This window comes from Malaya genurostris, chromosome 2, assembly GCF_030247185.1.
Source record: "Malaya genurostris strain Urasoe2022 chromosome 2, Malgen_1.1, whole genome shotgun sequence".
Classification (NCBI taxonomy): domain Eukaryota; kingdom Metazoa; phylum Arthropoda; class Insecta; order Diptera; family Culicidae; genus Malaya; species Malaya genurostris.
Window position 1 is genome coordinate 58,987,886 of NC_080571.1, and position 24,467 is coordinate 59,012,352.

At 37.7% G+C, this 24,467-nt stretch overlaps 1 protein-coding gene across 1 annotated transcript in view; it reads left to right on the plus strand.

Moving 5' to 3' along the window:
- LOC131426927 (signal transducer and activator of transcription B) overlaps window positions 1–24,467 on the plus strand; it is a 53,011-nt gene that overhangs the window by 24,182 nt on the left and 4,362 nt on the right. The window contains exon 2 of the mRNA XM_058589710.1: window positions 20,133–24,244. Coding sequence (XP_058445693.1) covers window positions 23,940–24,244 — 305 coding nt within the window. The 5' untranslated portion in view covers window positions 20,133–23,939. The remainder of the gene's footprint in view (window positions 1–20,132; window positions 24,245–24,467) is intronic.

Genomic DNA, 24,467 nt, shown 5'->3' on the forward strand with positions numbered 1-24,467 from the left:
ACTAATGGACGCAGTAGGAGACAGAACTCAAAGGTCAGTCAAAAGGGTCAATTATTAATTGAAACTTCAATTGTCTGTAGGAAAAGATAAAGAAGTTTCATGTAAGAAAGGTCACGACAAGCAAGAATGTCACTGGGACCTTGGATGGTCTACCTTGGGTACGCAAAGAATTTAATAGTTGAGATCTAACATCACGATACTCCACGTATGTCCAAACGACATGATCAATATCGCGATAGCCTTCACCACAAGCACAATGATTAGTTTCGGAAAGTCCAATTCGAATTCGTTGAAAGCAATAGGTCTTCCATAAAATTCACCCTCAATAGCACCACGTTTGGCTAAAATATCGGCTCTTTCATTGCCTGGAATGGAGCAATGATCCGGGACCCAAACTATTGTGATTTGATAATTATTGTTCAATATGTCGTTCAAGCACTGTTTTATTTTGCCCAAGTAAAACGGTTCATTTTTGCCAGTAGCGTTTGAGCGAATGGCTTCAATTGCACTAAGACTAAGAATTCGATACCCAGATGAACAGCCCAAACGGACAAGTTATCTAAGGTATCTTGCTGTGGTTTTTGCAGGTTAACAGCTTTGGGTGTAGTTACTGAAACCACGCCATCATCTGCCAATTGTCTTAGTGTACATGGGGTTACTAGACAGCTGTCAATGTCGTTCACGTAAAAATTATAGAGGATATTAAACGTAAAAATCATGGGAGACCCATGTTGCTAATTCTGAATGTGAAAAATGCATGCTCTTCTCTGACAAAAGATTGTGCAAATAATTATTTATAACCGCTGGGAGTCCATGTTGATGGAGCTTGTCTGAAAGAACATCAATGGAAACTGAATCAAACGCTCCTTTAATGTCTAGATGCCAATTGTTGTTTTTGAGCGAAGGCAATTTGGATGTCAGACGAAAGTAATGCAAGGCAATCATTCGTCCCTTTATTTCGTAAATTGAAACTGCGTGAGATAGCTAAGGCCGTAAAGATATCAGGAGACAGTGTGTTTACAATTTCAAACGTGGGTGGCAGAGTCGATCAAAAATAACAACGTGTTGATGATTAAGAGCAGTGTTTGACCATGTTTGCAAGTAATAAATCAGATTTTTGCGACGGTATGTGACAATGGATGAAACATGGATCCATCCCTCCACTCTGCAATCATAACGATTATCATCTGAGTGAATTACAGTCCGCTTAACTACGTCCGAAGTTTCCAAAAGAACAACAGTCAGCTGCGAAGTTTCTGGCTTTCTGGGATGCACATAGTATAATCTTCATCGACTATCTTGAGAAAGGAGAAACAGTGAATGGTGAATACTACATAGCGTTGTTAGATGGTTGAATGTAATAATCAAGGAAAAACAACCTTATATGTCGCAGAAAAAAAACCATTAAGAAAAAGCACCGATTTATAAGTCAGTGGCAACGATGGTTAGATTGAACGAATTACACTTCAAATTGCTTCCTCATTCACCGTATAGTCCAGATCTGCCCCCCAGTGACCCCCCCCCCCTACCTGGCTATTCGTTCGTCTCTAAAAAATGCTCGCCGCAAATAAATTCAACTCAAGCGAAGAAGCAATTTTTGAATGTGGAGCTTTTTCTGAAGTAAAAGACAAATTCTTCTACAAGCACGGCATCGAGATGTTAGAGAAGCGACGGAATGATTGTATTGCTTTTGAAACTTTTTACGGTTTTTCGCCCTTTTCAGTGATGGTATAGAATTTTAAACACACTTTACCTTATATTTCCGGATCCGGAAGTCGGATCCAAATGAAATTCAGGAATTACGTATGAGACCACAGTATCTTTTATTTAAATCGGTCGCGCCATCTATGAGAAAAGCTAGAAAACATATTTTCATTTTTTTTCACATGTTTACCCCATAACTCCGGAACCGGAAGTCGGATCCAAACAATATTCCGGAATTTTGTATGGGATTACAAGACCTTTCACCCAAGTTTGTGAAAATCGGTTCAGCCATCTCTAAGAAAAGTTAGTGCACTTATTTTCACATTTTTGCACATTTTACCTCATAATTCCGGAACCGGAAGTCGGATTCAAATAATATTCTGGAATTTTGTACGGGACCACAAGACTCTATACGTTTTGAAGACCATAGAAACATTTTGCATACCTTAGATATGACTTTTAAAGGGGGGGGGGGGGTGGATGCAGCAAGTGCCTTTAAAAAGAGGAGTGCCACGTTTGTGTGGCACTCCTCGTTTTTAAGTGTTCTTAATAGGGGGTCATGAAAAATTTGTCTTATTTGACGAGAATCGATACTTTTTTAGAACCATAGAAACATTTTGCATATATTAGATATGATTATATGGGAGATGGATGTAGCAGGTGCCTTTAAAAAGGGGGATGTAATGTTTGTAACAGAGATGATCATTAGGACATTTTCAGGGAGGAAAGTGTGTAGCAAGTGTCCTTAACATGGGGGGAAGGGATCAATGACGAAATTGATGTAATTTGAAGAGAATCGACATTTGAACTAGAAGGAGGGGTTTTTAAAAATAAATTTTCATCTCCCATTATTTTGTAAAAGAAGAGAGTGGCAAAAATTTCAAGGTCGTTGTAGGGCTTTTGTTAATTTGAATGCCACGCAATTTTCTTTAAATAATTTCAAAAGATCTGGTTCCATTTTGCCGGGAAATTCAAAGAAGTAAAGGAAAATAATCTTTATCTGTCTATGAAGTCGAGTGTATTTAAGTCTCAGCATAACTACGAAACAACCGAACGAATCGCCACCAAGTTTGGCACAGGTACCAAGGGTGGGAATCGATATTTATTGAAAAGCACAGATACTTTCTACACTATTCAGAGTAATCATGGAGGAGATCTGTAGTAAGTTCACTGACATAAAGGAAGTTAAATCAAAATAGATAAGAAGGTTATTTAGAGGGTGAGGGAGTGTATCAAGTGTCCCGAACATGGAAAGTGTAAGGAAAATTGATCGGGTTTTACGAAAAATTGGTGCTTGTTTACGAGTGCAGCATGTTTCTAGCAACTAAGTGAGGCTCACAAGAATATTCACAAGAGAGAGGGGGAATAAGGATTCTCAACTTTGATCTAAATTAGTTTGTGAGTTATTTTTCTTACAAAAGTTCATACTGTTACAGTAACTTGACCATAAATAAAAAAAACTCTTAACTTGAAAATATTTTTCTTATACAAGCAAACGTTTCCTTTCAGATATTTCATTTTTGTTCCCTTCAAATGAAAAGTCTACTACTTTCAGAAACACGATTTTAGTTCAGAGTTTTCCTGAGAAAAAATCCCGAAAAAGCGTTCGAAATACCGCCCTCACGCATGTGGATCCACTTAACATGTAAATTTAAATTTAGTGTCAATTTCGATGTAAAATACAGCTAAATTAGTTAAAGTGCAGTTGAAGAAAATGTTCATTTTTACATGCTTTGGATAGTAAATTTAAGTGAATTGAGACGCTCCTTCTATGAGCATTTATCGACAAGCGAATGTGCATGAATTTTTCCTACTGTGTATCTAAAACATCCACTCATTAAATCCGTGATCAACTTTCCAGTAACACACCAGAAATGCTCGATCTCAATCGATTGTAATAACAGGCGAGAGGCTTAAAGCCAAACGTACCAACTATTGAACTTGAAACTCATTATGCAAAACTGGTCAGATCCGGAGCTACTCTGGTCGAACAAATGAGTATCCACAAAACTGTACATTCAACGCTCAACATTCCACATCTCTCGTTCCCCGAAAGTCCACAATTCTAGTTACCCTAATAAAACCATATCAAACAGGGGAAACAAATGAAGAAAAAAAGCATCGTTCATGGAAAAAGATATAAGCTACTCTCCAGCATAACGCCAGTCTCTGCCGAAGGAAACCCAAGTTTACATTTATTGACAGGTGAGAAAGCAAACGTATGCATTACCTGTAGCCAGCCCGTTTTTTCACCGTTGACTGAATTCAACTTCCTTTTTTTTTCTCGTACTCTCCTTCTCTCCCTTCAGTGCGTCCGTCCCTCGCACCGAATGTGACCCTTCAAACACAATTTTCTTTATATTGAGACTTCCATCGATTTGCCCATACTTTCGTGTTCAGTTTTTTTTTTTTTTGTGTTCCAGCAGGAGTTTCTCCGTCCCCAGGCCACGGTCTCATTCTCTCGCTCTTTATCACTGCGAAACGCCGAACAACACCGCAATCTATTTCTATTTCAACAACTTTAAGCTGGGAAAAACATTCGTCAATATTTTGCCTCCCTTTCACCCCTGATCTCGATGGGTTCTTTCTTTCTTCGGATGGTTTCGGGAAAGATTTACGGGATAAAAGTGGCTTCCCATTCACGTGTTCGGTGCCCATGCTCTCTCGCTACCCGGCGAGTACCGAGCGAACCAATCGCCTATATTATGTGTTGTAGCTTATGCTCCGTACCCGTCCACTCACATCAGCATACGGGGAAACGCATGCTGAGGGTAATGTTCTCGCTTTTGCCGACGATTCTGGTACCGGTGATGGGTGCTGGCAGCAGGATACCCTCGCATCTTCTTACCCAAACCTTTATCCACTTTTCATCATTATCATCATCATGATCATCAGCCTCATCGCCACCATCAGCAGCAGCACCACATCAAATCAGTCCGAGCACCGGAGACCAGAAGCCTATTCAGCGCCTATTTCGTAATGTCGTGAGAAATTCTCTCGCCTCGTTATGTATCAAACGGTTGATGAATGCTCGATGCTTATGCCAGAAACCGTTGTGCGGTGGGTGGACAGGGGCCGGGGTTCGGTGGTAGGCAGATTGTTGGCTCTGGCAGTGCGCGCGTCTGAGAGCGGTGTTATCTCATCGGTCAGATTTTGTGCTGATTGTAAATAACTGTAGGCGGAACACATCATTCGCAAGTGTGAAATTAAGTGGTGTTGGAAGCATGCTCGCCCGTATTCATGACAAGTGGCCGTTTATTTCTGTTCCATCTGGTGAGCCATTACACCACGAGCATCCATCCGAACGGTATTTCTAGTGGTGGCAATTTCAATAATCTGACAGTACGTGACTTACCTATCTTCGCAATGGACGAGACTTTTTGTCAAGTCTCGTTACCTCACATTCTTACATAAAATCTTCCCGATAAAATACAGCATGTCGAAATAGAAAATTCAATGCCGCTGGTAGAAATGGGAAAATTTTTTACAAATTCCATAAATTTCTCATACTCACGAGCCACATAACAGCAGCACCAGCCAAGGTCGACACCGGCAAGCTAAATCATTTCGGCTCTAGAGACATGTCAGCGAGCGAACTGATCCCCTGGTTCACACAAGAAAAACGAAAACTTAATCAAGGCCATCCAAGCCGTCGCGTTAGCTTTTGTGTAAGGAATGCAGCAAAGCGTCGAATTTACCATTCCTTAGCCTACTACTGCAGTGGTAAAGCAATCAACGCTGAAACGTGCGCCCGGCCAGGCAATTTAATCAACGCTATGCGTTGATATTTACAAAGTGAAACTCGTGCCCGTTGCCATTGCAAGGCATAGCAACAGCAGCAGCAGTAGCAGCAACAACAACAACAACAACAACAGCAGCAGTAACTTACCGAATGAAACCAGCTTTCCGTGGTTCTGTCGCACCACAGCTCTCAGTCGGGGGGGATCGGCTCAAGGTACCCGGTGCGGTGACCTGTCACAAGTCTAACCTGCGTGCTCAAATCATCTTCTCACTAAATGATGACATTTGACTGCACGCTGCAAGCTTCCAGGCTCCTAAATTTACTAGCGTCAATTGTGTCATTGGTGACCTAGACCTTTAGTTTTTACGGAATATCTTCGACACGGCGATGGAAGAATGTCTTGAAACGATTGGGATGCTATTGGTGAAAAAAAACAAGTTTGTGCTTTCGGTAGCTTAGAACAAAATGCCGAACAGAATTGTCCTTCATCGTTTTGGTTCCGAACTGAGATATCTCGACTAATCGTTTTAAACTTCAATACAACACGACCTTTCCTTATAGCGTCATTCGATTTGACGTTCAAGTTCCTAAAGTGTTTTACGTACAATTAGCTGAAGACCACATAAATCTGGTCAAAATGTGAGGAAACCAAGTGCAGACAAATTCCTATCGCATATCTTTTCGATGGCATTTGATGAGTAGAATGACGTCGACTCGACACCGGTAGCTGAATGTTAGGCAGCGAATGAGTTTGCACGCTACAGCCCGTCTGTAATCACGAGTTGTAGAAACACACGTCTTACTTCACTACACGCAGAGAGAAATATTGTAAAAAGTAACTAAATTCTGGTTTCTCGCAATGATTTATTTTATTGAAATATAGTGACAAAAGAAAATTTGTTTTCACCTAAAACTACAAAACTAGATAACGGTAACGGCTGCCTATTTCATCTGAGCTCCTATTTCCATCTCATCTCTTCACCTCATAACTTTGAACATGAATAATATCTTACAACGTACCGGGACCAAACTGTGAAATGTTTTAAAATGATTGTTTAAGCCATTGTCAAATTTTCCCATTGGATTGTTAACACTCCAAATACCAAGCCCGAAGAAAAGTTGGAACGGTTACTTTGATCTGTCATAGCTTAGTTCGTAGATTATTTTAAGTATATCATTATTGACAATCGGTTAGGAAAAATCAATGAAAATTTGATTTTTTCCGTTCCGGGTTTTTTTCCAGCGCAAAAAATGCCCTATCTGCTATCTAATTTTGTTTCCTTTGGCATCAACGTCGCGACTGAATATTGAGACCTCCCACTTTATCGAGTCATAACTTTGTTGATAGTCAACCGATTTTCAAAATTTGTTCACCATTGGAATGGTACTAGTTTCAGAAATAAAATACACTAAAACATACGTAAAATAGAGTTGTCTACCTTAAGTTTTAGAGAAAACTGTAAACAGAAGACCACAAAAAAGATGGGATTTTTTACAATGTCGTAAATATCTCTGAATTCAAAGCGATGACCTATATGTTTTTATACATCATTGGATTGCTAATAAAACCAGTTACATATAGGGCTAAACTAGCAGTTTTTTATATTCAAAAACATCTAAAAATAAATGACAAACACTAAAAAATTTCAAATTTTAGTTATTTTTACAAATTTTAGAAATTAAAGCGGTGACATACACTTTTTATACACTTAATTATTGTTATTAATACTAACGATTATTTATAACAAATTACACTCAATGTTCTTAAGGAGAATCTAAAAACAAACGGCATAAATGCAGAAATTTTCAAAACTTTTTGCCTTTCTCATATGGAAAGGTTATGTAATCACTGTGAAAACCGACTTTTGAACCGAGACCCGGAGGGCCGAGTGTCATATTCCATTCGACTCAGTTCCTCGAGTACGCAAAATGTCTGTATGTGTGTATGTGTGTGTGTGTGTGTGTATGTGTATGTGTATGTGTATGTGTATGTATGTATATATGTAACATTTTTTAGTACTCACTTTTCTCAGAGATGGCTGAACCGATTTTCAAAAACTTAGATTCAAATGGAAGGTCTTGTAACCCCGTATAAAGTTCCTGAATTTTATTCGAATCCGAGTTCCGGTTCCGGAATTACAGGATGATATGTGCAAAAAAATGAAAATAAGTGCACTAACTTTTCTCAGAGAATGATTCAACTTCCGGTTCCGGAATTACAAGGTGATTAGTATAAAAATTACAATTTCAAATTATTTCATCACTTTGCTCAGAGATGGCGTGGCAGATTTTAACAAAATTAGGCTCAAATGAAAGGTCCAATATAAAACTTCAAAATTCCATCAGAATGCGACTTCCGGTTCCAGAATTATAGGGTGAAGTCTGTTCAAAATTAATATAGTCACTTAAAGTGGTGAAACAAAAAAACATAAATAGAATTCTAGACTAACCGCGTGACTATTCCAATCGGTAGTAATTATCAGAGGACAAATAAAATAAACCGGTTCTGGCTATCCTGATTCCCGGTTTCCGATTCCGAAAGCACCGGAAAAAGTGTTCATTTATTCCAAAATGGATCTCACTCACTTTCCTCAGCTATGGATTGACAAATTTTCACAAATGAATATAAGTTCAAATGAAAAGTCTCGTGGTCCCATATTGAAGTCCGAAATTTCAGCCGACACCAATTCCGGACAACCGGTTGCAGAATTACAGGGTGAAGATTATTAAAATATTTATACCGTTACTAAAAGCGCTAAGTAAAACACGTTAACTAATTTCTAAACTTACCTCAAAACTAGTCCAATCGATAGTCATTGTCAGTAGACGGCCAAACAAATTGATGTCGGCTTTTCTGATTCCCGGTTTTCGATTATCGACCGGATATCGTGACCATAGACTCGGAAATGGATCCCAGTCACTTTTCTCGAACCGACTTCGATTGTACCGGTTCCCGGACTCCTGTTTCGGAAGTACCTGCAATAGTGGAACTCACTTCGTTTTCTTAGAAACGGTCTTATCGATCTGAGAACTGCTTTACTCTGTAGGTTATACTAGTTGATGATGAAAAAGGCATCATTACACCACAAGTTCAAGTTCTTTTTTTTTTTTTTTTTTTTTTTTATAACTATTTATTGGAATATGAGTTAAAATTAAATTATTAAGATTTAAATTGGGTGTTCAGCCACAAGTGGTGACTTTTCAGCCCTGTTATATATATATATATATATATATATATATATATATATATATATATATATATATATATATATATATATATATATATATATATATATATATATATATATATATATATATATATATATATATATATATATATATATATATATATATATATATATATATATATATGATTTGGTTATTACCATGAAGACATCATTTGCTTCCGCAATTCTGAGATTTTTGTGTAGGGAAAATTCTAAACCTACTTGTATTGTGTAATGGGGAAAAGGAACTTATATACTAACTTACTAACTAATACAGAGAGCGAATCGATTCAATTGAAGATTGCATCGATTTTTGTCGGAATTTGCTTATAATATTATGTGACATTACATCTAATGGTTCTATATTTGTGAGTCTGTGTAACTCATTTGTACTAAACCAGGGAGGACGCTTCAGAATCATTTTCAGAATTTTATTCTGAATCCTTTGAAGCGTTTTCTTCCTGGTGGAACAACAGCTTGACCAAATTGGTACCGCATAAACCATGGCTGGTCTGAAAATTTGTTTATAAACTAACAATTTGTTTTTTAGACAGAGCTTAGAATTTCTGTTTATAAGAGGATATAAACATTTAATATATTTATTACACTTTGCCTGGATTCCTTCAATGTGATTCTTGAAAGTGAGTTTTTTGTCATACGTTAAACCTAAGTATTTAGCTTGATCAGACCATGTCAATTCCAAGCCATTCAATTTGAGAATGTGATTATTGTTTGGTTTAAGAAAAGAAGCTCTTGGCTTGTGAGGAAAGATAATTAATTGCGTTTTTGCTGCATTTGGTTTAATTTTCCATTTTGACAGATAATCACTGAAAATATTTAAACTTCTTTGTAGGCGACTGCAGATCACTCTTAGATTTCTACCTGTGGCTAACAGACTTGTGTCGTCACAGAATAGCGATTTCTGACAACCAACGGGTAGATTTGGAAGATCAGAAGTGAAAATATTATACAAGATTGGAGCTACACTCGAACCCTGCGGAACACCGGCTCGTACGGGTGAGCAATTCAGGTTTACAATTCTGATAGCTAACCTGAAGAGTACGATCAGTTAAATAATTTTGAATCATTTTGATCAAATAAATAGGAAACTGGAAATCAGACATTTTTGCTATTAAACCTTTGTGCCAAACACTGTCGAATGCTTTTTCTATGTCTAGAAGAGCAACTCCAGTGGATAACCCAGAAGATTTATTTGATTTTATCATGTTCGTTACTCTGACAAGTTGATGAGTAGTTGAATGTTCATGACGAAATCCAAACTGCTCTGGTAAAAAAATTGAATTCTCATTTATATGAGTCATCATTCTCAACAAGATAATTTTTTCAAAAAATTTACCGATAGAAGAAAGTAAGCTAATTGGGCGATAACTTGATGTTTCTGCTGGGTTTTTATCAGGTTTTAGGATAGGAATTACTTTAGCGTTTTTCCATCTTTTTGGGAAGTAAGCTAATGAAAAACACTTGTTGAAAATTTTAACCAGGAGTCTCAAGGCAACATCGGGAAGATTTTTAATAAGAATATTAAAAATTCCATCATTACCAGGAGCCTTCATGTTTTTGAGTTTCCTAATAATTGATTTAATTTCATCAAAATTCGTCTCAATAATGTCATCGTGTGATAACACTTGGGTTGAAATATGATCATATTTCAGTGAGACTTCATTTTCAATAGGACTCACAACGTTTAAATTAAAATTGTGGACACTTTCGAACTGCTGAGCTAGTTTTTGAGCTTTTTCACCATTTGTAAGAAGTATTTGATTTCCTTCCTTGAGAGCAGGAATTGGTTTCTGAGGTTTCTTAAGAACCTTGGAAAGTTTCCAGAAAGGTTTAGAATATGGTTTAATTTGTTCAACTTCTTTAGCGAAATTTTCATTTCGCAAAAGAGTAAATCTATGTTTAATTTCTTTTTGTAAATCCTTAACTATGTTTTTCATAGCAGGATCACGAGAACGTTGATATTGTCGTCGACGAACATTCTTCAACCGAATGAGCAGTTGAAGATTGTCATCGATGATAGGAGAATTTAATTTAGTTTGAGCTTTGGGAACTGAAAGATTTCTAGCTTCGATAATATAATGATTCAAATTATCAATTGCTGTGTCGATGTCCGCAGAATTTTCTAAAATAGTTTCATGATCCACATGATTTTCAATGTGAGATCTGTAATCCAACCAATTAGCTCTATGATAGTTGAAAATAGAACTAATTGGATTAATTATAGCTTCGTTGAAGTTCAAGTTCTACTTTCTTATTGTACAAAGCCATCGCAAATATGAAGAATTTCCGTTTTATCTAAAAACTAAAAATCTCTTGGTGAAATTCACATTATGAGTCTCTAAGAATTATAGTTTCTATTGTTTGCAAACGATAGAAGTATTAAAACATATTTTGATACAATAAAATCTCAATTTACGCGAAATTTAATTTACGCACCCACGACTTTGCGCATAAATTGAGGTTAGATTTTTTAGATTCTACGGGAATGTTGGACAAGTTCAAAATTGTAGTAGATATCAATTGAGTTTGTTTCATATGTACATAAAAATTATTTGGTTCTATGTGTTCATTCTTTAGTACAGCACAAAAATCGAAGCCTCAATTTTTGAGTAAATTGTAAATAAATTGATTTCAAAATATAAGAAATTATAAATTATATTAGTCAATAACGTAACTGTTCTGGCCTGAAATTTTAAGGCAATATATTTCCGCTGATAGAAATTGAATGTATTTCTACCAATTTTTTTAGTTGTTTTGAGAGAGTATATAATTTAATTCATCAAAACAATTTTTATGATAATGATTCTAACAATTTAGAGCAAAAAATGTACAAGTCATCGCTTTCATTTTTGATTTATATGTTAAAAATATTTTTTTTGTGATATTTGTCTATATTTACATTTACACTGTATATTTTCAGGTTGTTTTTGATGGTGCAAAAACGTCAGCTTAGCATAAATTGTAGCTGGGTTGACTAGCAATCGAATAATGTATAAAAACATATAAGCTTTGAATTCAGAGATATTTACGACCATTTTAAAAAATCCCATCTTTTTTGTGGTCTTCTGTTTACAGTTTTCTCTGTAGCTTTAGGTAGACAACTCTATTTTACGTATGTTTCAGTGCATTTTATTTCTGAAACTAGTACCATTCTAATGGTGATCAAATGATGCTTTATACAGTAAAAAAAAGTTCGAATAAATTTGCTTAAGCTGTTTCTTCGTGAAAAATTTCCGAAAAAAAGTGTTTTTAGATCAAATTATCCCTTACTCCCCCCTTAATTGTCATTTTTACTGGAGTACGGTTATAATAATTTGATTTTACTATTTATTCGTTTTTTTTACCGTACTTTTCAGATATACACATTGTATTCTCATTCACAGAATTTTAAAAATGCATTTACGGAAAAATCGGTTATGTCTAATATTTACCGAGTGTTGAAGTAAAAAAAATACCGAACTGCCAAACGAAATCTTGGTGTGTATATCTCAAGGCTGGTTACAAATTTTATTTATTCAGTCGCGCTATGTTTATATTCTTTGATAGTCCAGTCGGTTTTGCTCACAACAAAACTAAAAAAGAGAAAGGATTTCAAGACGAAATCATGCCGAATCGAAAGCAAAAGCAGTAGCGTCAACCGTGAGTGTAGAATGACTTTGCCAGATGTCCCAAAGCGACATTTCTTTTTTCAGTACACGCGGAAATCTTACAAGTTACAGCGGTAATTTCGAACAAGCATGTGTTCCCAGAACCAGGTGATTTTTCCTTTCTTGTTCCCTGAAGAAAGAATGAAAGCTTAATTCAAATGCACCTGCTTCGAGCGGTATTAGTGTGTATCGTCAAGCGAGAACAGATGGTTGATTGACCTGCCGGTGATGAAAACAAAAGAGATGCTGCAAATTGCAATTGTCAATCGTTTGAGTCAAACCAGCAGGAAAAAACATTTCGGTCGGTCGAAGCGCTGGTTAGTTTTCAAGTTTGGCTGAAATCAGCCGCTCAGGAACCATGCCAAAGTAGGCGGTTGTGCTTTGGTGATAAACGCCGTATTTCTACACTGAGCTAAATTCTCATTTCCACATTATATGATATTCTAATAAATTTGCACTATTGGAAATTCCAAAGAAGGTTACATGGTGTATCAATATCATGTCAAACATATGAGATAATCATATAAAATATAAAACTCTTCTTAAAGTTATTTTCATAAAGCGAATAGAACTTTCAGACTCAATAAAATTTATTAGCACCCTCTATAACATCTATTATATAATCACACAACATACATTGGGACAATTTATAAAGTGCATATTGTATTCAATCAGAATTCATATAGATAGGATCATGTTAAACATATGGCTTGTTGTATAACATTTATAAATAGCCTTTATAGTTCCATATACCAGTAATATATAAATCAAATGTTTACTATTGACTTAAACAAGTGATGCGACTATGCTACACTGTTAAAATCAATGGGCTTATTATATTAAGAGGTATCAAAAGTTGCAATAAAAGATAGTTGCATTATTATCAAAACTTTCTTATTTATTTTTATCATTTCGTAATAATTTCGTTTTTACACTTACGTCTATCGGTGACTTTCTGTTATCGCGCTGTTCTTTCAGGATTCGAGCTATACTACTGGTGAATCCCTGGAAGCACTTTCTGATATTAACGGTAAAGAAGTGTGACCCCAAAGCTATTAAATAAAAAATAATCTTTCTAGTCAGTAATGAAAAAAAATGAAACATGATTCGTAGATATATCCTTACTGGGAGTTGAAAGAGCTGACGTGTCTGCGATTATATTTATTTATTTATTTAGATATAATCAACAGACACAATATGGTCCTAATGATAATTTCTAGTAATATATAAAAAATTTCCAAGTATCCTACTACGTGATAGATTGAAGTTAAATCCTAATGAAACGCGATTAAATGATCTCTGCAAGCCAACAATAGCATTGTTAGCTCCGTAGTTAGTTCGTCGTAAAGGAAGTCGAAGAAATGCACTGTGGCGAAGATCACGGGGTCGGACGTTGATATTAATTTCGCGGAGCAAAGCAGGGCAGCCAATCTTATCGGTCAAAACATCTGATATCAATAAAGCACGTGCAACATCTCGACGAACTTGTAGTGTATCGAGACCGATTAGTAACCCGCGACTTTCGTAGCTTGGTAGTTGGTGAGGATTGTTCCACAGTAAGCGCCGTAGAGCGAAGCGAATGAATCTGCGTTGAATCGATTCGATTCTATGAGCAACCAAATGGATTTTATCCCGGATCCGGGATTCCAATACATACACACGCCGGCAGCTCAGTCATCGCCGATGAGGAAAAAAAAACGTCCCGGACAGTCCCGGACGGTCCCGTCCCGGTATAATGCGAACAGGCTATTATAAGATATCATCTGCATACGATCCAAATGACACATTCAATGAATAAACATTATGTAATGGGATAAGTTCTATCCAGTTTTCATATAAATTGTATGTAATATTCTTATCAATTCTTTATTGTTAAACTAATTTAGACTTCATGTACATTCCTTATAAAAAATATAAATTTCCCTATGGCTTCAATGAGTTATACGATGCATACGATTCACATGACGAATCTAATGAATATAAGGTTTTTTTTCAGTGTAGAACGACTTGCTGGAGATACCTTTGTTCCAGTTTCAGTTCTATTATAGATCTGTCATATGAAATTTCCAGCTGCTGAATTTGCTTTAAGAGTCGATTTGCTGTTCGGTAGATGGAATGAAAGCTTACTTAATTGTTCTGGATGACTGGAAAGAGAAAGGGCACGAGCTTATCATAGTTGAGCAAGATTCTGCAAATTAGACAGATATTTTTCCGCTGGATCTCGAACATACTTATTTAGGACTAAAAAGACGAGCGCAAGTGCACTTCGAGTACATGTTTGGCTGGATCCATTATTATACGCCGGAGAAATAAATGATTACCGGACAATGGGTCGGAAAGATCTTGATGCCGGTTTTCTGGGATTGTCATAGTATAGTTTTGTAGTACTAAAGTGATAAAAGACGTGAAGTGAAATCACTGTGAAAGGGCCTTACATGAAACACATGAGCATCGCTACCATAGTTAAAATTGACGGTTTAGTGCTCCAATTACTTGCCCATTCACTTTGTTCACCTGATTTGGCCTCCTCGAACTGTCATTTATTCCCAAACCTGAAGTCATCTGTAAGAAATCGAGTTTTGTTTTGGAATTTTAGAACGTTACTTCCGGAACCTGATACCGAAACCTGTATAGCTAAAGTAAGTTTGTATGGCCATCAACTAAAATAACCTACAAATTAAGAAGATGCTTTTCGTTTTCTACGAATCGAAGTAAGGGATCTATCTCGGACCACTTCTCAAAATCCATCACAGGTCTTGTGGATTTTTGTGCTCTAGAAATGGACATTTAGAAGATCTCAAACATGTGGGATTGAAATGGCATGTCAGTAAACGTTAAGAAATGTAATACAATAACCTTCTCTCGGTCATAGTCACCAATTTTATTTAAGTACCTATTTTTTTACCTTTTTACCTTTTTTTATAAATATAAAAAATAGGTATAGAATTCGCTCAAACTTTAGAAAAATTTTCCGAGGCCCGGAGGGCCGAATGTCATATACCGATCGATTCAGCTCGACGAACTGAGCAAATGTCCGTGTGTGTGTGTCTGTATGTGTGTTGTCAACTAAGAGGTCGAGATCTCAGAGATGGCTGGACCGATTTTGATCAAACTAGTCGCAAATGAAAGGTCTCCCCGTCACCCAGAACGCTATTGAATGGTTTTGAGATCGGATGTTTACTTTTTGAGTTATACGAAGTTTTATGTCATTTGTTTGACAGTATCTGTCACAATTGACCTTGAAAACAGAATATATTTTCATACTTATATTCCGCACCTATCCAACAAGCCATAGATTGTTAAAATCCGTCCATTTTTAACGGAGATGTCGACATTTTTGTATAAGCGACTTTTCTCCCTATTCCAGCAGTAGGAGTTTTGAGCATTGTATGACAAAGCAATGCTTGGGAGCAACGTGAAACACGATTTTTTATACTGTTACATACAATTGTTTCTAAGTACCAAAAAGACTGTGTACAGCATCCTTTTTCATAACATTTTGCCTCGGACCGATTTTAGCACGGTTCGTTTTTGGCAACATAATCGTTCGAATATGACATATGTAAACCAGATGATATCAGCATTTTCGAGTTGAAAGTAATTCCATAATTATATTGATTTCAACTACTTACAGCAATAAATGCTGGAAGAACATAACTTCCATATACCATACGACTCAGTTCGTCGAGATCAGCAAATGCGTGTGTGACAAATAATTTCACTCAATTTTCTCGGAGATGGCTAAACCGTTTTCTACAAACTCAGATTCATATGAAAATTAGTATACTCTCAAACAAGGTTCCTGAATTACGTTTGGATCCGACTTTTGATTGCGGAACCACGGGATGATATTTGAAACGAAATTGAAATAATGCAATTCATTTTTCTCGTAGATGGCTGAACCGATCTAAGATTCAAATGAAATTTAGGAATACTCAATGATTCAAATGAGAGGTCTTGAAATCCTATAAAACATCTTTCTTTTTAGTTTAGTTTTTAGTTTAGTTTAGTTTCGACTTCTAGTTTAGGAGATACAGGGTGATTAGTATAAAAATGTCCATTTCACATAAATTAATCAGGTTTATCGGGTTTGCAGATTTGGATAGTCAATTACCAAATAAATTTATTTCAGTTTAAGCGGTATTCGTTGGATTTGGAATGTACCCCCAAATTTTAATTCGCACTACAATTTCTCAAAGATGTCTACACACTCCTCAGGTGGATTTAACTGATTTCGGCTACACCGATTTTAGAATTCCGGTTCCAGTATCGAATCGTTTCTCAAAGCTCAATCATTTTCTCAAAAAGGCCAAATCGAACTTCAAAAACAAAAATTCAAATTAAAGGACTTAAGGTCCCATACAAAATTGGTGAGTTTTATCCGATTCAGGAATTACAGGTGATGAGTTTTCTAAATTCATACCGATATAGAAGATGTAAATTGTTTGGTTAATATGGCCATTCGAATCATTTTTGGGTTATACTAGTTCCTGAACACCGGCTCTGGAAGTACCATAAATAATGACGAAAAATTCTAAAGTGGAACTTACTTCGAAATCTCTTGGAATGTTCAATCGATTGTCACACGTAAAGATTGAAATTCGATACGATTTGCAGTTTCGACATGACAGGGTAATGAGTGATTAAAATCTCAATTTGCCGTTTAAAACGACGATAATTAAAATAATGTCATGATAACTAAAACACCTAAGAATATCCATGCAAAAAAACATTGATAAAAAAGGTATCATCTCACTGGTAGGTGGATTAATCACGTTTTTATTCATAAAATATAATTTTTAAGGCACAGTGCTTAAAGGCTGAGGACACTACCGTAAAGTGGTAGGTTTTTTGCTATTTTCCCGTATCAAATTAACTTTTCTTGGAAACGGTGCAGAATATAGAAAAACTCACCTGACAATGTCATCGAAATTTAGTTGAGAATATTCTGTGAAATTTTCAGAATGATTCATTGAGTTGAGCGGTCGTGTTGTATTTTTTTCTGACTGAAGAACTGCTGAAAATTGGAACGCTCGGAAATGCATACCTCTACTTGTTCATCGAATATCTCGGCTTTGAAGGCTTGTATCATAAATCTACCGTGACAAAGTCTAGATAATTTAGTTTAGATGCGATTAGTACATAAAAACATATATGTTATCGCGATAAAAATAAAGTCCTGTATTTTTCTATGAAACAAAGTCAGTTTCAATGCATCCGCCATTTGTTTCGCTTTGGCTTCCTGCTAGCATTCTGAAAAAGGAGAGAGAAATAAAATTGGGTTGACAAGGCTGCCAAACACACAGACATTCAATCTTTGTGAAAGTTGAATATTTGTTCATTGTTCATTGGAATCCATGTAATGTCCAACCCATACGATAGATTAATGTGATAAAACTTCTCATCAAAATAATGAAATGTATGCTGGCAACCCGGTACAGTTTGCTCATATACGAGAGAGTACAAGAGTAATACGATGCGCAAAGGGAATTGAGCGAGCCACATGGTCGAGTTAAGACTCAACACGTGGCCTTGTGTCCTCAGACCTTAAGCTCTAAGATGCCAAGAGCTTTTAAATACCTAATAATGATAGTACCAGTGTAAAAGTTTAAGTTATCTGTTAAAACGCCGGTAAATGGCGCACCGGAAATTATCAACTTAAGCCATTATTTTTTTTCATTCTGGGCCCCTCCAGAAACCAAATCCTGGGTATGGGCCTGCATTGTATATTCATTGATTATGATATATATATATATATATATATATATATATATATATATATATATATATATATATATATATATATATATATATATATATATATATATATATATATATATATATATATATATATATATATATATATGTATAATTTTCCGTTGAAATAGTCGCCAATGATTGCTAGATCTACGATTGATGTTTGGCGCGCAACGAGTTGCATAAGTGTTTGACCGTCGAAAGAAAGGAATACTAGATCGTTGAAAGAATCTTATGGCGCGCAACGAGTTGTGTGCGTGTGAAAACTTGATTCATGTGGTTCTTCATTTCAAGCCACGTGCTTAATTGGGTATCTAAATTATTGCTTGCCAAATGACTCAATGACGCAATTCATATGACTGTTCTAGAAGACCGCTGTTGGCAGGAGAAAATGGTCTGATGTCATTTACCAGTTCATTGGTCATCGCGGGCGCGAGTTTATTAAATCAGAAAATTTCTGAATGAATCTGTATGCTGTAAAAGCGCTAAGGTTACACTAAGAAACTTTCCTTGCGTTTATCTTTCTAATAATTTAGATTAGACTAAGCGCACAATTCTGTGAAGAATGTTCAAATTGGTATAATATCAAATTAAAATTTTAGCGTACTCTCTCTAAGCAACAAAAATTCCGAAGTACCTGAAATGTATCCACTTTATTGGAGCTCTAAAGTACGCGTAGCACTTTATGGCAACTTGAACACACAGAACAAGTTCTGAGAAAACTTCCTCGCTGCATAAAATCTGTACAAAGAACTGCTTTAAAGTTTTTTTTCTGTTGCGTCGGGTGAACATTCAAGTATTCCTTAAAAACGGACTATTCAGAATGCTTTGTATGCTGCTTAAGGGAAGATAGGATTTAAATGATGCAAAAAATCATTATTTTTGAGAATTTTTTTTCAGAATTATCGTGCATCAAAATAAATTCAAATGTTTTGCTTGATAAAAAATATCATTCGAACATCATTTTGTAACTTTTTCGTGGAAAACTATTGAGAAATAAGCGAAAAGTACGATTTTTAACGAAAAACTCCGCCATTTTGCAGCTGTAAAACCTCCCCAAAATAACAAAAAACGAAAAGGAAAACGTTGGGGTCTGGTTTTCTATATGTAGAAAGTATGTGTAAAATTTGGTTCAGTAGTTTTTGAATGACGATGGACACGAATTTTCAAAACCTGCTTTCGAGAAGAACGCGTTTAAAGTTTTATGTCTATAAAATCGAAGGAACCAATTTTTTACTCAAGGGATCCCGTAGGGTCTAACAATTTCCAAAAATCATGATTTTTCTTTTATAATTTGTTATAATGAAACATATCAAGAATGTTTTGTAAAGTTTTTAGATCAATCGAAGCAGAAATCATGGACCTGTGCGCCGAACTCTCACTTCTTCGCAGTATGAGATAAACGAAGATAAAGGCCCATAACTTGCTGAGTTTGGTTCCGACAGGCTTAAAAATTTCACAGAATATTCTTGAAATGTTTCACTATGAGAAAATATAAAGTAAATAATAAATGATTTTCCAAAACTGTTATACCCTACCCGCCCCTTAAGCTAAATCTTTTTTTACGAGCATTTGGTTACTTGGACCAAATTCAAATTGTAAATATATCCTACTCTACCGAATGAACAACTCTAGAAGAGAAACTCTTCATTATTGTGTTTAGTTTATCAATACGAAATTCTGGTTAGTGAGCTTTTTTATCCTTTATGTCGAAGCCATTAGAGAGGGATCTCTGTTCAGTGCATTGACTCAAAGGAAGAGATGACAATCTGTGCATTTGCTATTTGGTGATATTTCGTTTTGAGCTAAAGCGAATGTGTGTCGAATTCCGTTGATTGTAGGTTAAGTAATCAGAAAAATAATGAAGAGAAACGTTAACCGCTTAGTCGTTTGACAATTCTGCTGTCCGAAAACATAAATTCGAAGGAATAATTTGTGGGCGAGACGAAGTTCGACGGGTCAGCTAGTATATTCATAATTATTCGACAGTACAGCGCACTTTCAAAACTCTATGGTCGCTTCTTTCAATTCCAGGAAAACAAAAACAGCATGACCTAAGTTACGTAAGCAACCGAAACACCGAACGAAACCAGATTGTCATAATCAGTGGCGTCTTCATGAGCAGTTTTGCTTCTGTCGTGACAAAGCAGGCGCTGCTTCGTTTATCAAACTTCAAACTGCTAGGTATTTGGATGTCCAAACATGTTTCGCCTGTCATTGCTCGACAAGAGCAGGTATGTCGGTGTAAGTAGAACTCTATTTATTTATATTCTGCTTCATTTGAAATCACAAACAACCGAGCAAAAAGGGCGTCAAAGTCAGGGCGACCGAAATGGATAAACTCATTAGCATTTTTAAGCCGAACATAAATTACCATTCCGGTGACTGTTGCCTACCTGTTTGGCAGATTTGTTCGACAGTTTGTTTTGAAAGTATTTAATGAATACTGCACCAATATGTGATCGTAATGATTTGACGTCAGCAGGAAATGTGAAGCAACCGAGTGCAGCGAAAACACAGGGAAAACAAAAAACCAATCGCTTAGGTAAGTTTTCCTGCCAGAGGCTTTGGTACTGAAACCAAACCAGGTAAGTCAGCAATTCGTCTAACGTCCTTGCATTCAACAGTGGCTGTGACGACGAATCTATGCGGTGCGCACACACATAGAATACTTTTTGTCCATTAAAGTATACTGCAGGATCATAATAACCGTCATTGTAACGCTTTCTGTTTTCAGTTTTCAGTTTTCAGTCCCCAAAAACAGATTGCATGCGTGTTACCAACACATGCGGATTATCGTATGCTCCCAATACACGCTCAATCCAATATTTGATTATTTCTTCCTTTGGCGTTCTCTTGGTTCGAGACGAGTAATTGGTTGGGTACCACGTATAAATTCGAAAGAAGGGAAAAAAACGTCACTGAGCACACGACGGCATGAGAGCGGTACTGTTGTCGCTTCCGCCGTCTGTGTCTACAGCCTCGCGGCGCGTTCGCATCCATCTGTGGCTTTTTGATTCGCAGAGGCATCATCAGCAACAACAACAGCAGCAGCAGCAGCAGAAGCAGCGTAATCGCGCGGTGTTCGCTTATTATTATTCCTAACCTCGAACTCGAACTGAGAATCACGTACACCAATCCTCCAGAAAGAAAAGGCAAGCTGCTACAGGCTGTGGCGATGGTCAGACACATACACATCGATGCCTGAAGCCACCATCATCAGCAGGTCGACACAGCACAGGCTGCGACTGGCTGCCTGCCGGTCTCCTGCTCGTCGTACACCACCTCGCTATGGCTCTATGGAGGACCGGTGAGCTCATGTTCACTTCAAGTTGAGGCATATAAAATAGCAATCTCGCAATTCCCTTGTTCGAATTGCTTGCCTGCGAGTGAATTTTCCGACTATGCATAAACACGCAACACTGTTCTATTAGAGGATCCATTTGCATGGCTTAAATCGTACGAAACCACAGCTGTGTGTAGCACCGTGAGACCATCTTGGATTATGGCAGTTATTTTTTTTTTCTTCCGCGAAGCAGTTCCGGTCAGGTTACAAAATGACAATCTGCTCGGAATCCGATTACCGGAAACTGATTCACGTCAACCCAAGTGAACTACTTCAGCAGTAGATAGCGAAAGTACATACATACATTGGGGGGGTAGCATTGACGGGTTTGCTTCAATAGAAGAAAAATGCCGTTCGCACAGGTGTGCGAGAGCTGTACGGAACGAGAAACTAGTCGTTTAAATTTCCACTCCAATGCAAAGTGGCGTAGAAATTCTCACACCGCTCAACTGCGAAACGGTATCGCATTACTTATGGGCACACAGCGCCAATATCGAACCGACCGGCGAGAGTGACTGAGTGACCTAAGCATGTACGGGTACTGTTAAGCCAATGGCCAAGTGTGTAGCAAAAGCCAGGCAAAACCGCACGCGAGCACTAAACGAAACGGCCGAGTGAAACGAAGAACGGAAAACAGAGCAACAGACTTTACATAACCAAACAAAAGAAAACTTGTCTGCATCTCAGCTGATTGATGATGGTGCGACCGTATGAAAACGATTTCCCGTTGCCCATCTGCTACAGCGTGAGTGAGCACCGAAACCACGTACCAAGTATAAACACAATAGAATGAAGGAACAGCCGAAGAGAGTGAGTGTCACACTCATAGGACACAAGACAAAGCACCATTAATCGCAAGGTAAAATATCCGATGTAGCACCGCGAATAATCGATGAGTGAGTGACGGCACTGGGAGAGTGAGTGGTCTCGTTTTGTCCACTCGTTTGCCGTATGTTTCTGCTGCGATCGTCAAAGCGTGGAGGCCAATCGGTCGGTGCACGAGTCAATGCGACTCACTCCGACTCTAGCGCTGCGGCTGGCGTTGTCGTCTTCCTCAGTCTCTGAACAGCCCATGAACGAACAGCACGCAAAAGTGGTGTTCCTCCGTCGATCGAGGTCGCGTGTCAATTTGATATACAAGTTAACACAGTAGTAGCATAACAAATTACAACCGATGCTTTAAAGATCCGAAACACTTGTTTTGGGAAGTGTCAAAGCAGGAAAGTGGATTTTTAGTTTATTTTGTTTTTTTTCCGGACAACGGTGGGTGTCTGTTAGTACTTAAAGAATTTACAGTGCAGCAAGGATCACGCTCAGGTGTAACAGGAGCCGGTTGTTCTGCTCGGTAAATCTAGGACTCTGCGGTGTCGAAAGTGAAAACTATCTTCCGGAAACTATTCACCGTAATTGGGCCTAAAGACATCTCGATTACAAAATATTTATCAGCTCTTCAAATGTGGAGTGAACATTAGAGTGAGTGATAAACCGACAGGCAAGTGTGCGCCGCGAGAGTGTGAACAACGGACGGTGGGAAGGAGAGAATACGTCGTGGAACGAGTCGTAGCAGCAGAAGCAGCAAATCTTGTCTTAAAACGGTTAATAAGAAACAGCTAACGGCAAGGTCGTATCTCGTAGTGTAACACACCATGGTGCGACGGGAGACGAACTGCTGAGGTGGAACACGGAACATTCAGCAACGGGGAGTAAAAACACTCAAAAGTGAATGAAAGACGAAAAATTGCCATTAAAAAGAGAAGAGCGAAAAAAAACTATCCTGCTCCCCACCCGTGTCCCAAGAGTCTAGTGACTAGTGGAGTGAACTGAAAGCTATTATAGCCATTCGAATTAAAATTGAAAAAAAAAAAGTGAGTGGATGAATTTAGAGCGTGAACTAAAAAAACCAGTGAATACATAGATTGGCTGGTGGCTGCGGTTTTGATGTAGGAAGTACCGACAGGAGCACAAAAGGTCGGATATTTATCGCTTCTGTTGCGGTCAGCCCGGTCGCTGATAGATAGCCAAAACTAATAACTGATATTTCGCCCCGAATAGTGCTGGTCAGCAGCAGGGTCATAGAATATCAACACGATCTGTTGTGGGGTGCGAGCGTGGATTCCACGGAAGCTTTGGATTATTCTGTGGTTTCCATACCATAATCACGCTGTCGGTTGGTTAGCGCAGAGTGGCAGCCGTGGCGAAAAGTAGAGAGCGAAAAACTGTGTTGTGAAATCTATCGCTAGAGACTGTGATTTAACAAAAGAGAAACTATTTACGGGTTGCAAGTGTGTACCCGCGATAGCGTGACAGTAGCAGCAGCATCGAAAGTGAATTGAAGACATGAAATAGGGAAGCAAGTACGCACTTGGTGTGATTTGACGAAATATATTGCTGTGGTTCGATTGGGACCACACGAGAAGTGACGCAGTGACGAGCCGCGTGTTTGCAAAGTGCATCACTATCTAGAACTATCAAGAACTATCGTGTGCAGAACAACCATGACTCTACCGTGCAACAATAACTCCAATGTCGCCGAGGATGATTCGGACATTTTCGGACCACCGCACACATCTCCACCGATGCGACGGAATCGGCCCAAAGTTCCAATGATTTCCGCCCAGCTACGGATGCGCGAGGTGCGCAAGCGAATTCTTCAACTCTGTGTCCACAAGCTAGAACGCATCAAGGATTCGGAGCGAAATCTACGTCGTTCCGTGTGCATCAACAATACCTATTCCCGGCTGACGGACGATATCCGACGAGAGAAGCAGAACAAATATCTGATGCTGAATCAATTAACGAAGTAAGTAAAACCGTTTGAATTGAGCAGTAGCGAAGTTCACGGCCACCGGGACTGTGACAAACTAACTACATGAGGGGCGATAAGATAGGCAATCAGTAAAACGTTGGTGGACTCCCGGGGTTGTAATTATTGGGCCAGTACATATGCCTTTCACCTTCGATTATGGCGTATCGGGTCGAATGTTTGCTCCTGCAACGCTTGCTTGAAAGTATCACAATAATAA